Raw genomic sequence first — 16,258 nt, 5'->3', positions numbered from 1 at the left:
GTCAGGTAGGACTGAACCCAGATCTCAAAGCATTCAAACTCTCTAAATAGAGGGTAAAGAATGCTTCAGATACACTTGCTTGGATTTCATGGACATATACACAATTAAAAGAAAAAAAAACTTACTAAAAATATGCATCTTTATTCAAACAATGTTATCTCTGAACTCCAAGTGTCAATTTACATTAGTCAGAAACAAACGTATGACAATGTCAGCTGTCTGAATTAGAAAAAAAACCACAACAGTAGACAGTATTCAGTGTTACAGTAATTGATGCATTGATAAGTGTCAAATTTTCTTCAAATGGGAAGATAGGCAATTTAAAAACCATATTGTGGGTTTTACTTTTGAAGGATTCAGGTGTGGCTACGTATAACATACTCTGACCAGTACAATGAAATTCTCTTTTTACTGCCAAATATTTGCTACTTAGCATTCACACTTCAAGTAGTTATTAGAGTTGTTCTCCCCAATATTGCAAAACTGAATTCCAAGGTGTCTTCTCCTCCTAGTCCTGAAATCTTACTTGAAAAGAATCAAAAATACTATTAGGGTTAAAAGAAACTTCTAGTAGCCAGCTGTAACAGGAGGCTACATTGACTAACTAACATTCTTACAGGACAAATTTGTTGCTATCAGTTCAAGAACAGACAGGACAAAATTTGAGCTGGGCAACTGGGAGCTTTCCTTTGATCCAGTGAGCGACAAGGCAATAATGGAAGTTCCAAGGAGACAACTGTGAAATGAAGCATGAAGCAAAATTATCAGTTTTTGGTTGTTACATATTGGACCTTCTGCTCCCCAATACTAAAGTTTCCTAGTTGCACATGGGAGATGTGTCTGATCAATTAGTAGCAAACACATGAGCTGAGCCTCATACTGAAGAGGCAATTGCAGGTTGTCCCCCTAGACACCATCATCTTTCTAAGAAAAGACACAAAAGTGTAGGCTGCTCCAGCTTTAAAAGCAAAGTTCTATTTGGATAAATTCACAGTAACAAAAATACAGGCCTTCTCCAATCGATGCATTAGAGCTGTTCCTCTTATCCCAGATATATGCACCTACTTAGACAAAGTTGCTAGCCTTTCTGTACAAAAAGCCTTCCAAAGCCTGCTGCGAGAGAAGGAGTTCTCTTTAGATGTTGCACTGATGCAGGAAGGCCTGCAATTGAAAGGAACAACACTCCACTTTCAAAACTATTTATGAAAATATATTAAGTTTAGTTACAAGAGTCAGGGTTGTAATAGCTTAGACTCAAGGCACCTGTAAGTATTTGCTGGTGTTTAAAGTAAGCAGTTACCCTATTTATCCAGCAAGATCAGCCTGAAGCAGTGGTTTCTGATTAGCACAGCAAAATCTCCTCAAATTCAGAAACAAATCTATAAAGCTATACCACATACAGCATACTATATATACTGTAGCTATGTAAATAGCTGTGTAGGCAGTTTTATTGGTATAGCATGGACATCCACTTTTTGGACACAATAATTTAAGTAACAAAATATTTTGCATAGATTTATCATTTCTCCAAACTGACAGGCACAATACTGAAGTGTTCTTCATTACAGCAAATTTGGCAGCATGTGTTGTACCCCAAGGGAGTAGAGTGTAGGAATGCAGTAGTAGTATGCTAGATTCCAGATAACTTACACAGATTTAGACAAACAGATTAATAATTAAAAGTGAAATATCCCAGTGCATTCGTGTACTTTATAGAATTAGAAAAACCCAAACCAAACCCCCCTATTCTAGCTCTACACATGAACAACCAAAGGACAAAGTCACCACAGATGTGTAAACAAGGCAAAATGAATTCACTTCATATTCCTAATTTGGGCTCTCTGCTTTGTTTCTTTCCTGAAGCAAATGTTCACCTGATAAGCAGTATCAAACACACATGTTCAGTCTCATGCTTTTGACACCAAGCAGGAATTGACACGCAATACTGGCTCTACAATAGCTACTGGACTAACAAACATGTCTGAAACAACAGCCTGTGAAGAAATGGGTTAAATACTCAATAGCTGTAGTTTAGAACAGTTGCCATGTCAAGACTTAAAGCATTTGTATATGACACATGAAAGACAGAAGACAGCTTTATAAGACATTTATACACTAAACATACCCTTAATAAAAACAGATTTGAAGAGGTATAAAGCAATGAGATCTTTGCTGAAGAAGTTCCACAAATGTCCAAGTAGAATTACAGACACACTTGTAACTATGAAAAAGAACTCAGTCCACAATATACTTGAAGAAACTACTTTATCATGTTTTTTCTCACTACCTAAAACCAAAACCCAAAATAAGGAGATAAGCCTTTATTTGCTTGTTCAGTATATTCTGTTTTCTATGTCAGGTATCAACAGCCAGACTGTTAAAGGTCTGTCTTTGTGTCCACATATTAAGAAATGTTTAAATCTGTATTTCATGAAGAATTAGAATTAACATAGTAATTCTTAAAACTGTTAAATCCAAGTGTCAAATTTAAGAAGCATTTATAAAAAACATTTTTACAGCCCCCTCAAAACACCAGAGAACAGTTCGGGGTTGGTTGGTTTTTCTTTTTGTTGTTGTTGGCTTTTCCAGATGCATTTTGTTTATTTGCCTGTCAGGACACTTAATAGGAAGGTTTTTGCACAAACCATACAACTGCAAATCTCTTTACGAACAACCAAACCCAGGTGTTTCAATTCCTTCCTCTGGAATCTTAACAAAAGAGGAATATGGCATTTGCCTTGCAGTATTTATGAGAAGTTAGCTGAAAACACAACCTAGATAGGGGCCACACTCTTCCCTTACCTAGCATTTGTTCTGCTGCTCCCCAGTCCATTTGTAACTTTAGCATTAACAGTTTAAATAGGAACTCATTTTGTTTAAGAAAACTCAATTTACGATATTGAAGTATATCAAACACGAAGTTTTCCCCGCACTTATAAAAGTTTTCTGCGTATACATACTGCTGTTACGTACACACAAAGGGAACAGGTCATCAAAAGAACTTTTTGGCTGCTGCTTCTTGTTGACTCCTGAAAGAAAAAGCAGAAGAGAATTCATTAAGTACTTTTAGTATACAGCTATCTAACTGGTTTAAATATTTATTTGGGGATTAAAAGAATCCATTCCTTGAAAATGGAGGCTTAGGGAAGTCAAATATAAGTCATATCACAGAAGCAGGGTACATTTTCTCCTATTTACAGAGACATTAGGATCATCACTTTAGCTCCAATTCTGCAGACACAGAAGGAAACGAGACATTCCAGACAAACCAGAAGCTGTGAAACAACATACAAACTGACTCTAAAAATGTTTGAACTAAAATTTTCTAAAGCTTCTCTGTATCTGATTGCCCTAAAAACCATCACACAGAAGGAAACATGCAACCAAACAGCGGAAGAATTTACTTGAAATGGGATTTCCTTTTCCCTCTGGCACAGAACATATTTATTTTCTTAGTGGATACTGTGGATCAGCCACACATAGATGCTAGAATTACGAGGGCATCAAAAAACCGGTGGGGACCAGGTCCTTGTTTGCCTCACAAGCCATCATTTCAGCTGATGGAATAACATAACATACGTAGGAAACACACTCTTTCCACTTTGTGGAGAAAGAGACACACAAAAACTACTGCAATCAGCAGCAGTGGTCTTACATTAATATTAGTTATCCTTCCAGAGAGGTAGCAAACAGCATTTTCCCTTTGAAGGGCAAGGCAGCTGTTCTGGTCCCTGCTCCTTATCCTGATTAGTGTCTGTGAGAAGCAAGAAGGAAGACCACCAAGCACATAAAATAAGGAAAAAAAAATCACGTCAGATTTTCTTGAGATACTGATAAACTTCAGTGAGCCCAGAGGGCCACAAGGGTGGTGGTCAAGAGCTGAAGCACACGCCTGAAGAGAAGGGAGGGATGGAACTAGGCTTGTTCATCCTGGACAAAAGGCAGTTTCAAAAGGTCTAATATCAGCCTTCCAATACCTATAAGATGTTATTAAGGAGACAGAGGCAGTTTCTTCACAAAGACACACATCATACGAGACAACATGCAAACTGAAATCAGGCAGGTTCCCACTTGGTGTATTGTGGGGGGAGACTAAAACCGCATCATGAGAATTAAACATTTCCAGGGGGGTCTGTAACAGTGGTACCTTTTCCAAGCTTGGAGGTTAAGATCTGAGCTGTCTAAACACCAAGTGACCTGTCTGAATTCATTGTTAAGCCTCCTTTGAGCAGAAGACTGAACTAGAGACCTCCCAAGGTCTCTTCCCACCTGAATGACTGCTGTTTTTAAAGATGATTAACATAATCGTATCATTGCAATTTTATTTCCAGTCAGAAGTCCTAAAGCCATTTGCCCTGTTGTCTTTAAACAAAAGAGACTTACCTATACATGATATAACTGATGAATAGAACTGTTTGCACTGCTACAAAGATGAAGAAGTGCATCGTAGATAAGCACGATGGAAATGGTGGCAGTTCTGGACACTTTGATTTCTCACTAGATGGCTAAAACCCAAGAAAAACATTATTTGAGAAAAGAGTAGACAAGACATGGCATCAAAAGACTGTTACGTGCAAGAAACAAAGCAAGGTCTTTAAAGCATGATATAAAAATAAGAACAAGCGGAAAACAGGCAGAAATGACGCTACCCTGAGGGAAAAAAATTAAAAATTAAAATATAAAAAAAGCACCTTCTATGGGATCATAAGCTCATTCAATTGCTACCTAGGCTAGACTAAGGTGCTCTTGAATGTGAACACAGTCATCTTTCACACTTAGGAGACCTTAAGTGAAGTCTGCCCAACTTTCCCCTGATTAAAGCTCTCCCTTCTGTGCAGATGCAATAATCTCCTCTGTATAGAGCAGTTAAGTAGGGGGACAAAGACATAAAAAAGCACCCAGAAAACCTAATTGCTTGACCTTGTTTCCACAGGAAATTAGACTAAAAATCATGCTCTTTGTGCAAAACTTCTCATCAAGACACAGATCATGCAGTTAGGTCAAGGCAGTGCAGTTTTAGCAAAGCAGCTTAATAAAGGATTAATTACTCCGTAAATTGTGTGCTGGCTCGTCCTAGCCTTTCACTAACAGCTAAAAGAAAAAAAAAAAAAGTAGTATTACAGCCATGCTTTACACTACCAGCACATAAATTACCATATTTCGTTGTACTAAATGCTCAATGTCCCTCTTCACTACATGAAGGTGTTCTTTGATGTCATTGAAGTGCTGAGTTGTTTCATAGACTCCGGCAGCAGAGCCAGGATGTTGAGCACCACTGATCAACCTCAGAGTATCAGCCACAGAATTTCTGAAACAAGACAGACACAAAACATTTCAGCATAGAAAAGCTTCTCCACAAATAGCACTTCTTCTGGGCACCTTTTGGGCCATTAAGGTTAGTCTGAAATACAGAGTTGCCCCAAATCATAGAATAGTTAGGCAGAAAACATTTTCTCTAGTTTCCAAGAATACCTATCAGGAAATAATTCCTTAATCAAACCATGGGGTTGGGCAGTTTCAATTTGTCCAGTGTACCATCTCTCAAAGTCACGCGGAGAACAAGATCTGGCAAATATTCTATTGATAGACATTCACTTTGCCTCACTGATGAGGCCTAAACCGAGTATTTTATCTGAGGCTCTTGCGAAGGCTTTAGGATAAGCAGAGTTTAATGCAATCTTTGAAGAAACCCAAAAGCTATTTGAAAAATAAATAAATAAAAACAGTCATGTAAGAAATAAAAATAAAGAAGAGGCTTTAGGGATAAGAAAAGATTTAGATACATCCTTGCTTCATGATTATCATTTATATGAGAAACTCATTTCCCATATGCATTGTCATAATACTTAATAGTGTTTTCATGTGAATTCATTTTGCTACTACATCAAATCAAATCAAATCTGTAAAAAGTTGAGGTTCCATAACTAATTTTGTTTGAGGTAAACTAGTCAATGAGAGGAAAACCCCTTAATCTCTAATCAATATGTTTATATATTTTTTCCCTACTGTGATGTTTCTTTTCAGTTGCAAAGAAGATTATTCTACAGCTAAAATATTTATCATGTGAATGTTAATCTCTTCATTATTAACAGAGCAAACAAAATAGATTGTCTTTGGATTTCTTTTTAATTTACTTAAAACTTTACATTTTGTTCAGATGAGAGCTTACTTCGATGCCTTCAAGATACAGTCCTAACTGTACAGTGGTCAGCAATTTGTCATAGTACCATGGAGTGGTTTGGATTGGAAGGGGTCTTTGGAGATCAGCTAGTCTAACCCGCCTGCTGTGGGCAAGGATTTCTTTCAATACCTCAAAACCCCATCTAACCTGGCCTTGAATACTTACTATTTTAACTGTCACATAAAGGAAATGAAACCAAAACCAACCAAACACGAAATTACATTAGCGATTTAAATGGATCATATTCATTGTGAAAATGGCTAGTTAAGATTCAAAGAAGCTTCGTAAAGATGTTGCCCATCTTTCAGCTTTGTATCAGTTGCTCTTCATACCACTAAAATTCACAGAATCACAGAATCACAGAATCCCAAGGGTTGGAAGGGACCTCAAAAGATCATCTAGTCCAACCCCCCTGCAAGAGCAGGGTAACCTACAGTACATCACACAGGAACTTGTCCAGGCGGGCCTTGAATATCTCCAGTGTAGGAGACTCCACAACCCCCCTGGGCAACCTGTTCCAGTGCTCTGTCACTCTTACAGTAAAGAAGTTCTTCCTGATGTTAACGTGGAACTTCCTATGCTCCAGTTTACACCCATTGCCCCTTGTCCTATCACTGGATATCACTGAAAAAAGCCTAGCTCCATCATCCTGACACCTACCCTTCACATATTTGTAAACATTGATGAGGTCACCCCTCAGTCTCCTCTTCTCCAAGCTAAAGACACATTCATGCACACACTGAATGCAAAAACACCTCCTCCCATCCTATCTTAAATTAGCCTTAGCCAGAAATTATTTTGTATTTTTGTATCACCATGGTATAGATTATTTATAAGTAATTTGATTAATATTTACCTGTCCTTTGAATTGGTGTTATAATAACCTATTTCAGATGTTAAGTTTTCCACTGGAAGGCTTCTTACTTGAATAACCCACACAACTACCATCATGACCACTGCCTAATAAATGCTGATATCAATTCTGCCTATCCACATCCATCTCACTGTTTATCTTGCCCCACTACTTCTAGTGCTACAAGGCTAAAAAAAAAAAGTGATACTCATTTTGTTCTTTGTGCTCCTCATACCACCGTGGCTACAAAATTACAGAAATCTGCACACCCACCTTCCCTCTAACTGATCCAGTGGCTCTTAAAGGCAAAACAACTTCCCTAAATAGATACGGTCTACATCAAATTTAATTTACATTCACTTTTGCATGAACAATACCATGCTGGCAATTTCTATTGTATGAACATGCAAGATTCTTCTGTAATCAGACGATTAAGAAATCCACAAATCTTGACAAGAAAATTACTTAGACACTAAGTCCTTTTCCTCCGGGATGACCAGGAATGCAACAGCGGGCTGTTCATTTCTCTCTCTAAATAAAACATGTCTTTAATCTAAGAAAAATATTAAGATGATGTTACGCAAACTCATACCTAATAAGTAGTCACTAAAAGGGCAGACTGCCAATGTTAACAAGAAAATCTAATTTGCTTGCAAGGTATAAAGATTTGTCAAGAATATTAACATGAAAGCTTTCGTGGAAGAACAAATGCAAAAATGGAAGCACTCTAATCTTCATCCTACAGAAAACCTGACCTACTTATAAATCACAAGAGCTGCCCTTGAACTAATGCAGGAAAAAAACCCCACAACTGCAGGAATTGTTTTTCTCCTTACTCTAAGCCCAAGGTAAGGAATGTTTTAACTACTATAAATGAAGGGTTAAACCAACTTTAAGCCATTCCTGCTAAAAGCAGGAACTATAAAACCTCTTGGAAGCAGAACACAACCATCCCTATCCAACATAAGAATTTTCTCCAATCCACTTTACAAGTATAGCACTTGTAAAATAAGACTTGACTTCATTCGGAGATGTAATTTGAATCAATCAATTTTAAAAACTGCATCTTAAAAAGCAAAATTAATAAGCAATTGGGAATTTGCAATCGTCCCTGCAGATACACAAGTTCCCTGAGGAAGTTCACTGGCAGAGAGTCCTCCGACAAAAGAACAAACCAACCAAAGAGAAAGAGCCCGTTTAATCTGTAAGAAATGGGGACAAGTCACTAGTGGTCTATACACTGCATTGGCACAACTAAACCAACACATTTCTGTCTTCACTACACATTGTGACAGCAATTTCATAGAGTGCTTTTTTCTTTTCCCAGGTTGTTTACACTAAAAAAACCCTCAAATATATCTCATAATATTATCTGAACACAGTATTATACATTTTATTAATAATGATTACATGGGTTTATTAATATATGAGGAGTAGACTGAGTATATTGACAAGATACCCTTTTTTTCCTTTAGGTTCATTAGCTGTAAGTCCAGAGCATTTATGCTCACATTGTTATCAATACTCCTATGTCAGCGCAACAAATTGCCACAAGGTAGTAGGTTATCACATTAGCAGAAATGGGTTGTTTTTAAAGGGAATAGACTTAACTGGAAAGTGGAATATCATGACAAAAACAACACAAAAAGAGGCACATTCAGAGCTCAGGTCACCCTCGGAACATAAACTTGGGTTATTCTAGAAATCAACTGTATGCAGAGAGTTGTCACTAAAAAACTGTCACAGAGAAATTTCAAGTTTCAGTATTCTCTTACTGAAATAAGAGATAGGATTTAAAAGGTGGAAAATAATACAGAAATCAAGACAGCCTTACTATTCATTAAACACTTGCCTTATTTCATTTACTTGTCTAACGACCTCTTCTTGAGTTTTCACAACTGTCTCAATCTCTTGCTGGGAAACCTGGTGGGTGAAGGGGGTGTGTGAGAAAAAGATCAACATAACTTGGAAAAAGCAAATCAATCATGCTGCTGAAGTCAGGCTGACAGCAATGACAGTTTGGGGTTTTTATTTACCTGCCCGTGTTGACCTGGCAAACCAGCTCCTCTTTTAGCAATCTCATCTGTGACTAGAGAGACGTATCTCCTTTGCTCATCCAGAATCATGTCCAACTGCCTATTCAGCTGTTTTATTTCAAGATGAATTCGATTCTGTCCCTCAAAGATTTGCCTCAGTTCACGATCACTTACAGTTTCAAAAAGATCATCCGCTGATAAGGAAAAGAAGCACAAGAGTTCTTACATACAAGCATTTCTCTTGCATATATGCATTGTGTCTTTTCTCTTGCACCCCTCAAGTTCCCACACAAATATACTTTTTCCCCTATTATTTGATATATTTGGTGCACAATTTTTGCTATTGCCATGGCAAAGGAGACTCAAATGGGACACAAACAACTGAACAGAGATAAGCAGGCATTCAAACCCAGACTGTACCTTAGAGTTGCTATTTCAATACTTGGGCAATATGCAACATAGAATGGAAACAGGATGCTGATATCTTTCCGTAAGCTAGCACTGTGCTACCAACTATCCTTCAGAAGGAAATTGCAGGTATTAAGTAATAGGTTCTTTTTAGGAAAAGTAAGCTTTAAAGTGTAGCTTGAAATAGTGACTGCACATTTGAGTTTCTCCAACAACATCAAAGTCCAGAAGACTTTCATAATTCCCAGCATGTTTCCTCTTGTTTGTTTTATTCTCAATCCAGCCATGACAACAGGGACTTTATATTTCAGAAAACAGTTTACAAACAAAAGACCAAAGATTATTAAAGTAGGTAACACCAGTAGGAGCTTAGTAAGATCAGTCAGAGCATCAGGCCCCAGTTCTGACTATCTTGGAAAGCAAACATTTTCCTTGACAAGTGAAAAATGGCTCAAATAACCTGCCTGGCTGCCCTTGCACATCAGGATGTTCCTTTTGAAATTCTTCCTTCTTTTTATCCAATTCTTGTTGAAAGTGCTCGAACTCTTCTTGATACTTCTCTTTATCTTTCTGAGGAATTTCTGTATCTGGCGTTGGCTTTAAAACATTGGGGTGGGGGGAAGGAGAAAAGAGATTTTTTTTTCATGTTCTCCACCATTCCTATATAACTTAATTCTTAAGCAAGGCTGTTTGTACTTCAGACTTGAAGACATAACACAATTAGCAGAATATTAATTCATGTTAATATATTAAGTTGAAGTGAGTAATCAGACATTCCTCTGGAGACCCATAGCATTTTCCTGATATATGCATACATTCTGTGATTAAAAAGAAACCAAGTTTTACAACAATAGATGTTGTTAGGCAGTACAGACTGTTCTAGAGATATAAGAAGCTGAAGGCAAGAACAGATTACTTGTCCACTTCCCAAAGTGCACTTTTCAATTTGTTTTCTTTGCATGTTTTGATTGAACATCAGGATCTCTGTTGATGTGGTGCTGCTTCAAGAGCTCTGGTCTTGAAAATGGAATTATTACTGAAACATTACACTATTAGTCTCCTTTTTCTAAAGTGGATGACAGCACAACTACATGCCAAAATCCTGAAACAGGGGTGACAAGTATGACTTCAGAGGAAACGCCATCATCAGGTGCTACATATAAGACATATACAGTAACCTATTTTATTAATTATGCATAAAGACGCTTACTACTTCTTTCCCAGGCTCTGTCAACTGGAAGGTCAGAAAAGACAGGACGTCGTGATCATCTGTATTCAACAAAACAAAAGCATGCTGTTAATTGCTACTGTTACAGGCTACCAATCCTGGTACTTCTCAAGCCAGCCTTGCACTTGCAAAGGGTCTTCAGGCAACAGCATCCTCCCAAAATCCTCCCAAAAGTTTATGCAGTGGGAAATGAGACTGCACAACATCTTTGTCAGGATAAACTGAAAGTCCTGCTCTGGCCAGGAAAAGGCCTAAGCATACCAGTTATTTGGGAATGGGAGAGAATTAATTACATCATCATGGTCAAAAATTGGTATAATGCATCAAGACCAGGAGTAAAAGCAAATACACAAAATCCCATCTCTTGCAAGCCCCCACACAATTTGTCACAATGTTTAACATTTTCTACCTGCAAGTCCCCCTGTTGCTGCAGATATTCCAAAATAGCCTTGTGATGGCAATACCATATCTTCCACTTTTGCACAAAATTCATAGTCTTCTTTATCCGGAGTAAAGCCATTATTAATTAATACCTAAGAGGATAAACATGTAAATTGTACCACATAAATCTATTTGTGTTAATTGTTTTGTCAGTTTACAGTAATGATCGCAAATACAACTTAATCGGGTAATTTAACAGCCAAAACTAGAAAGCAAAAACTATTTCTTTTCTGAAAGATGCTTTTAACAAAGAAAATCCATAGATGCATCTGCAGAACTGCTAAGATTAACAGCAGTATTTGGTCAGAGGAGTTCCTAGATAAGACATCAGGGACCAGGTACATTCCAGAAGTGAGCAGTCTTGGAGTCTGAAATGTCATTTTCATTCAAAAGTCAAATAGCTTTTATCATTACAACACAGTACAAGGTCCACCCTCTATTAGGAGCATTCATGTTTACTTATGGAGAAAGTTTTACTATAGAATAACAGCTGTGCATTTTATGGCTAATACCTATGAATAGCACCTTTTCAGAAACCAAGAAACCCACACTTCGTAGCTGTTGCAACCCAGCACCATAACAATATTATTCTTTCCTTATCTAAAAGGAATTCACAATCATCCTAACAATATTTAGGAAGTGTTGAAGACTCCCTTACAGCATTGTTTTTCTACTTTAATCTTCAAAACCCTATTATTTCTTGGAAATGGGAAGCCTCAAGTAGCAAATTTAAATCTACTGTCAGTGAAGGAGCTTCATTTTTTTTTTGGTCACATTTCAAGAGCCTCTTCCGATCAGCTACAAAACCCTGCCTAGCTCTCATGTCAGCTTGAAAAGTACCATTCAAGTCAAAGAGCTGCTCAATCGGTAGCTGAGAAACACGCTGGCTTCAAGACACCTCTACAGGCAAGTCAAAAGCAACAGAAGGGTGCGAGCACATATGACTTAGCATAACTGACTCCTAAGTAACATCAGAGAAATCAGCAATATCTACCAAGTCAGCTCCTAAAACTACAGATGCACTACTGTAGCTAAAAACCTGCCCAGCGTTTGAACACTGCACCTCCTTCCAAATTCTGCTACTAAGCTCCACATTTTCAAACGTACCAGGATTAACATACGGGGTCTTTGGGTTTTCAGACAGCTGCAACAATCTCGCACTTAATCGGCTAAGAAACAAACGTAATGATGTTATTTCATTGTACTTACAGTCAGGGTTTTTTGGTAGTATGTTATCTTTACTCGAACAGGATAGGGCTTGTTACGAAAGTCCCTCTGACAGGATGCCAATGCTTGTGTGGAACCATCACTATGCAAGAAGACAACTTGCATAAAACTATATCTTATGATTTATCAGCTAAGACAAAAAAGCATCAATGTATCACTAAGCAACATCATGGTAGTTTGTCAATATGTATGTTTTTCAAAAGCTGTCCCACAACTGCACTGTTTTCTGAAGTCTGAGATCAACAGTACTACGTTTTACACAGGACACTATAGCTAGACAGCAGTTATGGGGAAACTTGAACATAGGGGAAAACTCCAAGCTTACTGATATTCCCACACCTATGAACTGACAGAAATAAGCCATAGTCTGGACTGCACTAATGAAGCTAGATACAAACCAAGATGGAAATAAGCTGTAGTCCAGACAGTATCAACTAAGCTAGACACTTCTCAGAATCCAAAAAGATGTCAATTGTGCTGTTGAATATAAACAAACTGAAATCAAAATTCAACCAATTAATTGCAGGAGCAAGCAATTAGCTTTCAGTCACTTCTGTCAGCTATTAGCTGTGCATGGAAGATACCCACAGGCAGTGAAGAGGCAAAAAGTCTGTACTTCCATTTATCTGAGTTCATCCATCCCAAAGGGCATATAACATCTAATACCCATCAGCTGCCAATTTCTGTGCTGTTACTGCCATAACAGTGTTTTAACAAACAGAAAAACTCAAAGGAAACAAGGTTTCACATGAAAGAAAATTTCACAATGTTTCTTAAGAGTTTCATGCAACATTTCACCATTCAAAAGCACACACATCCATCATTAATACTGAAAATAAACTTACTTCTGATGATCATACAGCAGTTTACCATTATTGCCTACAATGATCACTCCAGGATTGTTTTTCTAGAAAAATAAATAGCAAAAAATGGAAGTTAAATTCAACGCGAAACATAAGTAACATCACTGATAGCCTTTCCGCAATAAAGCGCCTAATGTCATTACACTACAGACAGAACTTCTTCATTGTAGATGGTATAGGGCTATGTTCTGAATACCCCAGATCATATGACATCATGCTCAGCAATGAAAGCTGTGGGAATAAGAAGGAAAGGGGACATTCAGACTTACAGCACTTTGTCTTCCCAAGTCATCATTATGAGGTACTGGAGATGGCTGAACACCTGCCTGACAGCGGGAAGTAGCAAATTCATTTTTTTTCTTTGCTTGAGCACGCAGCTTTGGCTTTGCCTATTAAACTGGGCTTATCTCAATCCATGATTTTTCTTACTTTTAGCCTTCTGATTTTATCCCCCATCAGAGAATAAGTGATGGGCCATATGGTGCTTAGCTGTCTACAAGGGTTAAACCATGATATAAAGGAATACACTGTACCACTACACAGATTACCAGCTCTTAAAAAAAAAAACACCGAACAAAACAGACTTCAAGAACTAAAAAAATAATGTCCTTCTCAATTCACAATAGTAGGGTAGGGGAGTCCTTTGATGTCAAAAAGGTCCAAATCGCAACCAAACTGTGGTTCTTTCCCTTCTGATAGGCTGTGACAACCAAAAAAAAAAAAAAGCAAGAGACATACTATCTATTGTTAAAGTTTCCAAGGATCATGCTGGATTTGAAACTGGAAATTCTAAAGAGCAACTGCCACCCCCATCTGCTACAGAATTTTCACTGCTGAACTACTCAAGGAAGATTTGTTCCAAGAAAAAGAGCATCTCTGAAGACACATAGAAATTTGTGTTTCCGTAGTGTCACATTTTGTTATAAGCCTCTTGCAAAGCACACATATCAACGTTTCAAATCATGCATGGCCGTTCCAAATTTCAGCTTATACAGTTACATACGGTATTTTCCCTCCAAAACTGACCCATGCATCAATGTTCAGAGGAGGTACATTATGTGTTACACTTCAACTTGCAAGCTTAAAAAACAAGCGTAAAACAGTTGAGTAAAAATTATGAAAGAAAAAATTTACTATTTTAATTTATCCCTTCAGAGCGAAGGGATAAGAAAATAACATCATCTTCACCCCCCAAGTGATAGGTACGAAACAAGCAGGAAGCATTTGCCAGAAGAGTCTTTTTTCAACTAACCTTTCCATCATTGTCAAAGGAATCAAAGAAAATTCCAACACCATTCCATTGATCAGCTGCCCCAAAAACTGGGCCTTCCAAGCCTTGCTCTTCTGTATACCAGATGGCCTATTACAGAAAGAAGAGTCACAAGTCAATTATCACTTCTTACAGCTTGTCCAATTTTTTTTCAGTTAGATCAAATTCTTAATACCAATCCATCAGCTCCAATGCGGCCTCTTCCTGTAACTCGAAAGGTCACTTCGACTTCCCAGTATTCAAATATTGACTTAGTTTTTGTCCACACTGACCCTCGCTGGCTTTTCAAAGATGTTGTTATACGAATCTGATCTGCACTTGGTATGGCATCTAGAAAGGAAATGAACCAACACCACTTATATGAGAGAGAACATACTGCAAATGCTTAACCAGCCAATTAAGAGATCTTCTAAAGTTTTCTGGTCTCCTCAGCCAGAGAACTTAATCACCTTCTGTTTGGTACCACAAGGTACAACTTAAATAGAACTCTAGCCTTGCTATTAAGATACATATTAATAAAATTAGGTTTAGCTTTGTCCTGTATCTCACATAACTCTTCACAAATCACAGATTCCCGTTTTGCTTTTTAATAACAGCTATTCTAATTTTTAATAAAGGAAAAATAGACATACATAAATTCATTCACTTGTATTAAACAACATTTTTGTCATCATTTACTTGAAAAAAGCAGAAAAAAAGCTTATCTATACACAGCTTCCTTCACGTCACTTACAGCATAATATGAAGTATTAGTACAAGAGTCACACTCATAATTAAAGCCTGGAAAAAACAACCAAACCAAAAACCAAACTCCACATTAGAAGTTACTGCAGAGAAACCGTACTACGGTAGAATCTTATGTACCAATACAGTTTACAGGAGGGGGCTTTACAGAAGACTAGATGCATTTTCAGCACATTCACATCCCTGACCGCATAAGCTACATTCAGTGAAGCTGTATTTGCCAAGGCACGGTTTCCATCTCGGGCTCTCACACCACGAGCGCTAACGGGACCTGCAGCCCCGTGGCCCAGCTCAGCCACAGTGCGAGGCGGGCCCGCACTCTGGCCGAGTGACACATCAGCACTCCGCGGGGAGCTCCCTGGAGCCCACACAGGAACGGAGCGACCGCACCACATGGCAGCACACGGGTACCTTCGAGCCGCACGGCAGGGGAGGGCTTTTGGCCATTCAACCGCCGCCACAGCACCTGCTTTGCTCCTTCGGAGCTCGGTGCAACGCCGCGGGACCCTGCCGAGGTGGCGGAAGGCGCAGGGATCAGGGGGTGAGCCCAGCTCCGCTCCCTTCGGGCAGCGGCCGGTCACAAGAGCCGCCGCCGCTCCCCACCCGTTGCCGTGGCGGCCCTGTGACCCAAGCAAAGCTGCCCGGTCCCGCCGGCCGCGTCTCCACCTTCGCCGTGCCTCCCCGCTCCCCGCAGAGCGGCAACACGGCCCGGCCCCGCTCGCAACCTGCCGCCCGGCACTTACTGCCCGTATGCACCCAGAACGGCACAGTCCCGTCCGCCTGCACCAAATGCGGCCCCTTGAAGCTGTACTTGTACTCAAAGCGGCGGTGCGGCAGAGCTGCTGCTGAGCCTTCCGCAGCAGTCGCCTGCCCGAGAGCGAGCGGAGGGCGGCCGAGGGCGAGCAGGGCACCGGCGAGGAGGGCCGCAGCCACGCCACCCCGCTGCGCGCGCGCCGCCATCTTGAGCCGTGCTCCGGGACGCCGGGCATAGCCAACAGGGCGCCACG

The 16,258-nt window shown here is 39.2% G+C and overlaps 1 protein-coding gene across 1 annotated transcript; it reads right to left on the bottom strand.

Moving 5' to 3' along the window:
- Positions 1–121: 121 nt before the first annotated feature.
- LOC136004443 (protein ERGIC-53-like) lies at positions 122–16,257 on the bottom strand. The gene is made up of 14 exons (XM_065660931.1): positions 15,995–16,257; positions 14,683–14,837; positions 14,490–14,597; positions 13,220–13,281; positions 12,357–12,456; positions 11,116–11,239; positions 10,689–10,747; positions 9,943–10,075; positions 9,071–9,264; positions 8,887–8,957; positions 5,155–5,308; positions 4,384–4,505; positions 2,974–3,029; positions 122–736 (listed from the first exon to the last, which is right to left on the bottom strand). Exons 1-13 carry the CDS (start codon positions 16,209–16,211, stop codon positions 2,993–2,995), a joined length of 1,536 nt encoding a protein of 511 aa, XP_065517003.1. The 5' UTR covers positions 16,212–16,257; the 3' UTR covers positions 122–736; positions 2,974–2,992.
- Between the last annotated feature and the right edge of the window lies 1 nt (position 16,258).

Source organism: Lathamus discolor, chromosome W, assembly GCF_037157495.1.
Source record: "Lathamus discolor isolate bLatDis1 chromosome W, bLatDis1.hap1, whole genome shotgun sequence".
Taxonomy (NCBI): Eukaryota; Metazoa; Chordata; class Aves; order Psittaciformes; family Psittacidae; genus Lathamus; species Lathamus discolor.
Note: the sequence above shows the minus strand (reverse complement) of the source record. Positions and strands in the feature narration are given on the sequence as shown.

Coding starts and splice junctions, on each gene's coding strand:
- LOC136004443 (XM_065660931.1), bottom strand. CDS start 16,211: ATGGCGGCGCGCGCGCAGCGGGGTGGCGTGGCTGCGGCCCTCCTCGCC. Junction 14,598..14,682: donor GCATTGGAGCTGATGGATTG/GTATTAAGAATT, acceptor TTTCTGTAATAG/GCCATCTGGTATACAGAAGA. Junction 10,076..10,688: donor CAGAGCCTGGGAAAGAAGTA/GTAAGCGTCTTT, acceptor AATGTTTTAAAG/CCAACGCCAGATACAGAAAT.